The sequence below is a fragment of the Tribolium madens genome, unplaced genomic scaffold (genome assembly GCF_015345945.1).
Source record: "Tribolium madens isolate multiple individuals breed KSU strain unplaced genomic scaffold, Tmad_KSU_1.1 Scaffold_96;HRSCAF=242;Tcas5.2_LG5, whole genome shotgun sequence".
NCBI classification, from domain to species: Eukaryota; Metazoa; Arthropoda; class Insecta; order Coleoptera; family Tenebrionidae; genus Tribolium; species Tribolium madens.
The window spans coordinates 10,457,172-10,467,860 of record NW_025401068.1 but is presented as its reverse complement, the minus strand read 5'-3'; the positions used below and the strand labels follow the sequence as shown (position 1 = coordinate 10,467,860).

Genomic DNA, 10,689 nt, shown 5'->3' with positions numbered 1-10,689 from the left:
AAATTAATTAACATTAATAAATACCAAAAAGAATTAAAAAAATATACAAGAGGAAATATTATAATTTTTTGAAACAAAAAGTATGTTTCATTATGTTTTATTTGGCGCCATAAAATTGAGTTTAAATACATTGTATCCATTGCAAAAAATCAATCAAAGTTTCAAATCGGCTTTTATTTAAATTAATTAAAAAAAGCTAAAAGCTTAAAAGCTCATCGAAAAAAATCAATTTGGAATATTTTTTTTTGTTTTGGGACAAGTCAATTTGAAGGAAGCAACATTAAAAAATATGAAAAAATAAATAAAAAAAATGTACTCTGAGAAATATTTAAATTATTAAAAACAAATTTTAATATGTTTTATTTGGCTCTATAAAACTGAGTTTAAATACGTTGGATTAATTGTAATAAAATTAATGAAATTAATCCAAATCGACTTTTATTATTATTATTAAATTAATTAATTAAAATAAATTTAAAAAAATGGAAAATACTAGCGCTTTACCCTGTATATTTGATGAGCTTTTAAGATCTCAGATAGAAAAGAGAAATTTAGATTTTTTTGCTATAAAACAAATTTAAAACGCAGCATTAAAACATATAAGAACATAAATAAAATAATTATACTTCGAGGAATATTTCAGTTGTTTGAAATACCGGGTGTTTCGGAACTCTCGCTTCAGAGAAGGTAAGATAACAGGAACGTTGAGAAATTCCATCTATAAAAATTTTGAAATTATAGGGGTTTAAATTTTACACTTTGACTATTTATTTCTATTGGAAAAATAATTTCCCGTGTTTTTTTTTTTGCTGCAGGCTATTAGAAAAGGAAAGAAGGATCCTAAATTGTAACTGTGTTTAACGTTATTTTGTGACTTTTATTGGCAAAATTTTGGTACTTTTACTTAATAATTTTAAATAATATATACAAGATTATTAGTAAAACTAAATAAACATAAAAAATGTCAAATGTCAAAAAACAAAAAAATTTTTTTTTATCTTCCTGGTTTCTTATCTTACTTGAAATGTTCCTTTAGGGTACGAGTTCTGAAACACCCTGTATAAATAAATTTATATATTTAGACCTATTTTGTTTGCTTTAGAACAAATTATTTAAGAAAGTAGCATTAAAAAATATAAAAAAATTATGCTCGGAAAGACATTAGGTACAATTTTTTGAAACAAAAAGATTGTTTCAACAAAACTAAGTTTAAATACGTTTTTTTTATAGTAAAAAATCAATACACGCTTTTATTTAAATTAATTTAAAAAGGCGCTTCACCCTGTATATCCCTGAGCTTAAAAGCTCATCGGAAAAGAGCAATTTGACATTATTTTGCGTTTTGTTTACAATGTCGTGGAAAACTCCGATTTTTGGATTTAATGAAAGATCATTTTGATATCAGTCCAAAAATAAACTTTTAAAAAATTCAGCAGTTGTTGATGAAAAAGTTTGTAAATATTGACAAAAACGTCACGTGAAAAATAGATGAATTGTTTTTTGAATGAAAACAGGAAATGGCAAGCCAAGTGATACGGCGTCTCAAGCTCTGCGATATGTTTCGAGAGAAATAATTAAGACAGCTTTTCAATTAAATTTTGTGTTGATTTGTATCGTTAAATTAGGTGTGGAGACAAGTATGTTAATGCCGTTTTGAAGCGTTTTCTCGTTGATCCAAGTCTTCGATCGGTCACAATGAAATATGTGTCAAATCAAACGTGAGTTATCTCGAATGGGGCGAAAGAAAGAGGTAATGGATGTGAGCGTTTAATTCAAATCGCGAAAAGATAAAAACTTGCGGCTAATCTGGGCAAATCCTCGCGCGTGTATAACGAGTGGTTTAACGGCGTCGTTACCGGTCGCTGACGGATGACGTTATTTCCTTGCCGTTCTTTTCGCAGGTGTGCGACATCAGTCAGACTTTGTCCGAGATTTAAGACGGATTATTTACATTGTATCCGGCGCGAATGCAAACAAAAATGACAAAGAAAATTAAATTTCGACGGCTAAAAGGCCTTCAACTTTTCCAATTACAAAATACTAAAGTAGCTGTGTAAAAAGGGGATTTCGGAGGAAAACTTTTTCGTCAGATTTCAGTGGTGAAGCTGAATTCCTGAAATTGTGTTATAATTTTCTACACGGTTGTTTAATTGTATTCAATGTTTTTGCTTGTGAACAATTTGAATGCAATTTAAACTCGGAAACGCTCTAATTGTATTTCAATTGTCCTGTTCTGCTTTAAGAAATTTAACTGCTTAAGCGACTCAGAGGCTATTTTGCATTTTTACAAGTTCTACGTGCTAATTAAACTCGATTAGACGCGATTGAAAGAAAAGAAATATTTTTATAAAGCCCAGGTTGCGATTCTACAGTCAAATGGAAAACACAGAAGGGAAGTATATTAATTATAAAAGTAAAGAAACCTCAGAATATTTTGCCGCATATCTCTGGAGAAATCTAGATACGAAACATTGAAAAAAACAAACCTTCTTCCGGTTAAAACTCGGACGCTTTTATCAAAACGTAATGGCAAACAAATGAAACTAACATAAAAAAATTTAAAGACAAAACGGTTTTATTTCGTTAAAAAAACAAACGTTGAGACTAATTAGGACATGCAAATGCAAAGGGACAAAACCGAGAAAACCAAATCAAAGAAATTCAAATCTCGCGTGTAACGATTTTTTTCAGGTTTTTTTTCATAAAGTGTTTTTTTGTATAGTTTAAGGAGTTATACATTCTAATGAACGACTTTTGCAATTAAGTGGTGTTAGAAACCCTAATCCGTGATATTAATCTTGCTTAAGTGGATTCCGAACGTGATAAACCTGAATCAAGTCTTGATCGAGTTTTTCTATGGCAATCACGTATCCTCCGAAGAAAAAAATATTGTTTTGGGATTAAGTAATCTGGAGGATACTTTAACAAGTATTTGCGCAGGTTTTGGGAATGCGATCGGAGTTGTGTTGAAGAAAATATTTGGGAGTTGGTCTTAATCGACAGCTCCTTTTTCAAGCTCGCATCTCACATTAATCACTCTGCGAGTGGCAATAAAACATAAATGCGAATTATGTTTACGTAAAGTTTATCATCTGTTTGCGAAGATGCAATTAAGTTGCGACGATGTTAAAGAAATTAAATTTCGTAATATAGTCGTTGTTGTTTGCAGGAAAAATGAGCCGTCATTTATGAAACCGATAAATTCGTTCCGAGATTAAAATTTCGATGCACTCGGAGTCGTTATGCAATTCCGCGCGCTATCATAACCCGACTCGTAAATCGCTCGTTTCCGGAATCACCCCCCGATAAAATCCGGGATTTTCTCCGGGACCAGCTTTAGGTGACAAATAAGGGTGCGGTTATATTTTATGTAATTGACTTACCTAAAATGCCAAGTCGGTAGTTTACGGTGACTACAACGACACCGCCGTAACTAGCAAGAACGCTGCCGTCGTAAGGGTTGCCCGAATTCCATTCGTAGCTTTCTCCATGAACGAACACCACCACGGGGTACTTGGACGAGGAGCTGCCCTCGCGCGTACCAGCTGCAAAACACGCAAATATTTAAGAAAAATTAGATCCTTTTGTGTTAAAAAGCCATAACACTATATCATCATTCGAGTTTTGCGCGATAAAAGTTTTTTCAACGACCTAAATAATTCCCTAGCTGGACTTTAAACGATGATCCAAGTTTGCGGCCATGATTTATAACTCGCACTCTCAAAAAATATTTAAAACAATGAGTTTCGAGTGATATATCCTTGTCTCTCGCTTGCATTAGTTTCTAATAGCACGAACTTTGCTAAATTTATTTGGCGAGTTTGGGTTGTTTTTGTCCCTCACTCTCTGGACCATTAGTTTGCACCGACGTTGACTTAATGGAAGATTTTTGAAATAAGTCCAGTGTTCGAAAAAAAGCTTGGTTTAGCGTCATTAATAATTTTGTCGGTTCAGACGTGCGAGTCGAGATTAGACGCTTGTTTACATGCGAATTTTCTAAACAGCGAGATCGAATACTGAATTTTTCAGGATAATTTGTTTTTTTGTTGGATTTTCCGGCTTATAAATTGTCACTAAAGGGTGCGAGAGAGGCCATAAAACAATGCGACCGAGATGGTAAAAAGCCTTTCCGTATTCTCATATTTTATTTGCGCTTACATGAGCGCTGAAAATAACGAACTGTTTCCGATATCGTATAGTTTCGTTATTAGATGATGATCGATGCGAAGAGACGAAAAAAACCATTGTAGAGATAAATGTATTCATGGACTTCAAAAATTGCCATACGAGATGAAAAGAAACACGTTTCAACATGAGATACTCGTTAGGCGACTCGGAATAAGAACGGGAAGAAGTCGACCAACTTACGTTTCTGCTCATTTGTCATCGGCTTTTTTATTTTTTCCTCGTTCTGACGTAACGAGTTTCTTAACAATAATACACCTTTGTGTTCCTTTAAACTCGCGAAACTTCTGAATAAAACACAAATCCGATTTGTTACTATTGATTCCCAGGTAATTACACTTTTCATAATCAGCTTAAATTAGTTTAGGTTATGGCAACACATAATCATTGCAACTAAACACTCGTGTTTGTGTTCCTCTTAATAACATAATTGATATTGCTGAAAATTTGTAATATTAATGCCGCTCTCAAGTTTCAAAATCAACAAATTAAAAAAAATCATTCTTTTAAAAACGTGTACAATATTTTCAACGTATAATTTCGCGTATTTTGCATTTATGTCTCCTTTACAACATTAAAATATCTAGTCAATTATGCACGTAAAGCTTTGCTTAATTTTTTACTTTGGTCGTCACGTGATTGATAAAGGTGGGGCGCGCCACTCTGATTAGTGATGAACTGGATCACGTGTTCGCAAAATGGAAGGGGTGCGCGTATATAAGCGCTTTTGATGAGTTGCAGTGCGTCATTTTGGTCTCATTTCATAAACAATTTTGCGGTTTTGTCAACACATAATCATTGCAACCAACCACTCGCATCCACATATGCCCGTAATAAAATTGATATTCAAATCTTGCCTTGTTTTGTACCACCTTTTTTCAGAAATTTGCTGAAAATTTGTAATATTTCATCTGGTCCTGGAGTGCCTAATCTCCTAAGCTTCGGCTTTGGTGGCTCTTAACGCCATCCTCAAACTTCCAAATCACTGTTTAAATATTTCTAAGCTTGTGTAGTGTCGTCTCCTGTATTTAATTTTATCCCCCGCAAGCTGTGAGTATTTTCTTGCGGTCGAAAAGAAATCCTGTGTGTGACGTTTGTTTTAATGAGATTCATTTCATTATTTACTTTGGGATTTGGGAACGAACCCTTTTTTCGGTGGGCTGACCGAGACGCTATAATGAAAAAATAGGATGAAAAAGTAATAAATTGTAATCCCGAGTGGACCTTTTCCCGAAAGTCGGCCTAATCTGTCTTGTAATGAGAAAAATGAAACGACGAAATAATTGTGTGAAATGTGGCCAATAAATTGTTAAATAAAAGTGGCCAAGTTCTGGAAAGAAATCTTATTCTTTCTGAAATATGATGTTGCAAAGGGTTCGAATAATAGTCAATCTAGTATATATCAAATCGGGAAAGCCATTTGAGTCGCATTAGTGAAAAATATGGAAATCGTAGCGAATTTATCACAAATGGTCGGGAAAATTTTAGGTATTTTTGTAAAAATAGTGGCGAAGGGATAATTTCAATTATGGAGAGTTCCACTTACTCATTTCCTCAGAGACAGTCTCCGAAATGTGGAAACAATAGAATCGTTGCGCTATTGTCACATCTCGACAAATGAACGCTTATTTATTGATTAATCCCGGCCGCAAAGTAAAAAAATTATGGGCGTCGTCCTAGGGGGATGAAACATTAAATGAATATAATTGAGTACGTGAGGGCAATTTTTAGTTTTTTATGGTGTTGGTTCACACGATAGTCACGTATCGAGATTTATCCAGTTTATGACAGAGTTAAAACGCTAATCCAAGATGGCCGGCAATGAATAAGTTAAATAAAGCACAACTTTTGGCTCTTTGACCGGCTTCCTGAACTAAATCAATCCCAATCGGAGACACCTCTTGACCGGAAACGCCGCCATCTAAAGAAGTCGAAACACGCAGTTCACATTTGTTACTTTTTTAATCCGGCGGCTTTGCAGATGATTTGTATGTGCCCTGCCCTTTTTATGTGCTCTTCGGGAGCTTTCCGCTCCATAGAACTTTAAACCAACACATTTCACCCTCGCTCCCTCAATATCTGCTCGACTTTCACAAATCTACGATTAGGAGTTCCTAAACACTGTCTCGATTAAAAAAAATAGTTTCCTTCTAGTAAAAAAGTTTCTTCTATTTGAGTTTCTTGTCTTCGAGAGTGATTTATAATTAATGCTTTTACATGGCAAAGGATTGATTAAACCCTGAAATGTAGTTGTATAACCGCAATACAGCTAACAATGTCAGCAGGAATTTCAGGTTAATTCTGGGTCTATGGAAAGGATTTGTTATTAACTTGAAACAATGCCCTGCATTGTTAGGCATGTAAGGGGTGCCGCGATCGTATTTTACATATCCTTCAGTCTTCGTTTGAAAGCGATGAAATCAAACTCGAGACGTTGTTGAGAGACGTTACAATAATCGTTTTCGTGCAGATCGTCTACATAACGACCTTCCCACTTACACTGTAGTAATTTTATTACAATTTTTATGAACTCCTTAATTTTTATTACGTTATAAACCGACTCTTTTCTTCTCATCACCGGTATTTTACAAAAACTGAAATGATAAATAACACGTTCGCATCATCTCCATTGGCATATTTTATTGTTTTGGGTCCGGCGATAGCCTCAAATCCGGGTCCTCTCTATTAATGCCTGAAAAAGGGGCTGACATGTGTGCAATTTTTTTCCTCCACACATGAAATTGATTTTCACGAAAACAAACACAATATGCGAGCCGCGTCGACCCCATGAGATGTGACCGGGACAAGACTCCTTAAAAATTTATGACCGAATTGAAGACGGCGTCCCGCGAGAAATCCTCTTTGAATGTATTAACAGTAGGAGTCATAAAACGATTCCGCAGCTCCCACCAGAGACCAGGAAACGTATGGAACTGATTAAGAAGGCACCAACCGCATTTTCAAAACTAGTAGTAAATAAGAAAAAAAGTTTCAAGTCTGTGTTTTTTATTGGGCTGCATTTAGAAAAATAGATTTATAATATGACTAACAGAAATTGATCCTGAACACGTAATAAAAGCACAATATTGTATGTTTTAAAATCGAAAGAAACAAAGAATATTCTGAAAGTAAAGAGCTTATACTTTTGTAAAGTAAAGAAAGGTTTAAACAAAATTAAAGAAAAATACTCTTTCATTTTAGAAACGTATACAATATTAGTTTGTTTGTCATCTTTAACAACCAGTAACTTTCACAACGTAGAAATATCTAGTCGACTTTGGTTACCACGTGATGGGGGAGGGTGGGGCGCGCCGCTCTGATTAGCGGAGAACTGGGTCACGTGCTCGCTGAGTGGAAGGGGCGCCTGTATATAAGCACACTTGATAAGTTGTAGTGTGTCATTTTGGCTTCATTTACTAAATTTGCATAAATTTGTCAAGGCAATATATTTGCTAAAGGGGTGAAAGATATGAATGAAAAATAACTTTTATAAATCCGCTTCAAAGCCGCATGCTTCTTAACAAAGCGTAGAAATCTCATTTATAAGAAATGTATTTAAAAAGCGAGTTTCGTGGCCAAAGGGATCGAATTAAAGCCATCCGGAAGGCTAATTACGCGCTTTTATTTACCTTCCCCTTGTGAATGTGTGTAAAAAATGACCGGAAGCGCAAAGACGATTACTCTTAGTTAAAAAGCCCGTCGGCCTTTTGTCATTCACGCCACATTTTTCATTACAGCTTATCTTAACATTCTTGCGAAAACAAATCGATAAATAAACACGTCATAAATAAAATAAGAAAAGGGCCGCATTTAAATGCAGAGCGTCGGCATGTGTGGACCACGATAATGCCACGCCACAAAAAAGACAGTCCAATTAAGCGTGCAGGGAGATAAATAGTCCTCTTTTTCTCCCGGTGATAGCGCGGCGTCCCATGTGACGTCATAATTAGCAAAACCGCCCTTGACGTTACAATCTGCTTGTTTTATTAACTCGCTTGTTGTTTTTTTCAGTGGCTCGGCACACACGAGCAATATTTTCCGGTCGAGAAGAAACGCCACATCTCATTAACGACCGAGATCGATGGCTCTCGATTCGTGCATATTGATCAAGTCGTTTCGGTTGTTTTATTCCGGGAAAACCCTTTTTTTACTGCCTCGTAAAGTAGCGGATCAACGCTGCTTCAAATCATTGATACCGAAGACTTGCCTTGGTATTTCTGCAATATTTAAATAGAAGTACATTTGCATTATACTAACCTGGGAGCGCCCACTTGGGGACCATGCTGAAGCAACGAAACGAAACAAATTTTTTAGTACAGGTTTTGTTGTAAAAAAAGCTGTTATCCTTATTGTTGTTTTATTTTTACGGTTATGGAAAACAATCACTCTGAATTAGATATATCCTCTGACGTGTCTAAAGTGAATAAGAGGTAAGAGATATCTTTCAATATTTAGCTAACCATGTCTTGAAATCGACTTGGCACCTATTACAATGGGATATCCTTGACTCATACTCCTTGTTGGCTTTTTGTTTGAGATAAGCGTGACACTCTTATCTCTAAACGTCATATAAAGCTTTTGTTCGGAGGAAATCTCTCCGACATTTCCTTACTATTGACTTTAAAAATTAAATTATTTGAGTTAACACTCCCTTGTTCACCCTCGACATAATCTAATTTCATCAAAACGTGAAACATAATTTTGCAGTGGTCAGCTCCACACCTAGATTAACTCGAGGTTAAGCAATTAACCGAGTTTACTAAATTAACCAAAAATTCTTTACAATAGTGTTGCCAACTTCTTGATTAGCTCCTGAAACGTGCAAAAAGGTTGTTTGATGTTGATTTAAAATGTGACGAGACGTCACCTCATTGTTTACAAGTTTAATTATCAAATTTGATGCAGCTGAGCGCATTTTACACTTTGTTTTACTTTGTCTATTAATGAATATGTCACAAAACGGGTTTAATGAAACTGTAGGTGTGCTGTGAACTAGCAAACTAATTAAAGACTTATTTAAAAACTTGGTTTACTTCTGAGCAAAAAAGTTTACTTTTCAGTACTCATATAAAAAAATACATATTGCCATTTTAAAGGCCAAATTAACGTTATTTTTGTGTGAAACTGTAGATGTGAAAAGTGCATTTGCCGGTTTATTATCGCCAGATCGCTTATTTAATAAACCCCTGTCATCGGTTTGCTGAATCGGTCCGACATTCATCGATTTCCGTGGATGATTGATGTCGTGCGCCTGCAGAATGTTCCACCTTTCATTATGCACTTGTGGTTTTCGCAAAAATTATAAATTGAGACACAAAACAAAAGGCGGAAATAGAAAGCTAGCAGACCAATTAAACCGGCCATTTATCATACGTTATCATGGGAAACTCCGGTGTAGCGTGGAATTTTCGCGTGTACCGAAAATTTATATCACTATGTGAACGAACACACATTGTTATCATCCCTAGCTTGGGTCGCGTTTGATCTGGGACTTTCTCGACGTGTTTTTGCAAGCGCTAGATCAATTTGTTGGTTTAGGGGATTTCCGAAAATGCTGTGTGTTTTACTAAAAGATTTTTGATTAGCACCTGTTGAAAAAATCTTAAATTAGGAGTGGGATTTAGGGGAATTACAGTTGGGTCAGTGAATGTGTTTCGAGCTTATTTTAATTTGCTCGAAACTCATTTTTCATTTCCTTATCACGCTGATTAATTATTCTGTGAGACGTGGACGAGATTTATAACATGAATTTTTAATCTTTGCGAGCACACGATCACCTTTTTACGTGGATTAAATGAAATATTGTACAAGATGTTGGGTTTCACTCCAATACAATATCGCTAAATTGTATCGTACGATTACGTCAACATTAATTTAGGGCGAGTTTGTTGTTTTATCACACTTATAACTCATCATATACTTTATAGACAGTCGTAAAACAAACATAAAACACAATTATTTCACGAATACAAGACAACGAAGATTACACACTTGTCATTATCAAAAAAACAATGTTTAAATGAATTACTTGTTTGCGTTTTTGATTATAGCAAAATCTACAACGCTAGCGGTTATTGCAACTAGCACGCAAAAACTCTAAATTGCCATACTGCGACATTTCAAAAAATTGATAACTTCCAGACATGTGAGGACGGTCGCAATTCGAAATTTATTAAAGTCTAAACACGTATTTTCGCCTATAAATCATCGCTTTAATTAAGTTAATAAAACCAACTCGTGCAAAGTTTCACAATAAAATTAATTCGGAAAAAAGTGTGCAAGTGGCCATCGCTGTTCATTAATCGGGTCGTGTGTGTTTAACCCAAAGTTAAACTTTATCTATTTTAAATTTCAAATGTAGTCTTCCAGTGGAAATCCTTGTTTGCAGGTATTAAAGTCTAATGTACATGCAAATAAATGTCGGAAGGGTTTATTTGCCGTGATTGTGAACCGTTCAAACATTTCCTCGTTTTAATCTTTTCGGAAATAAAATTTTTATGCAAA

General features: G+C 35.0%; 1 protein-coding gene across 1 annotated transcript in view; it reads right to left on the bottom strand.

The window, feature by feature from the left end:
* The window catches only part of LOC123013190 (neuroligin-4, Y-linked), a 101,954-nt gene that overhangs the window by 27,474 nt on the left and 63,791 nt on the right, over window positions 1–10,689 (bottom strand). Inside the window, exon 2 of the mRNA XM_044411576.1 lies at window positions 3,384–3,545. Within this exon, the coding sequence (XP_044267511.1) occupies window positions 3,384–3,545 (162 nt within the window). The remainder of the gene's footprint in view (window positions 1–3,383; window positions 3,546–10,689) is intronic.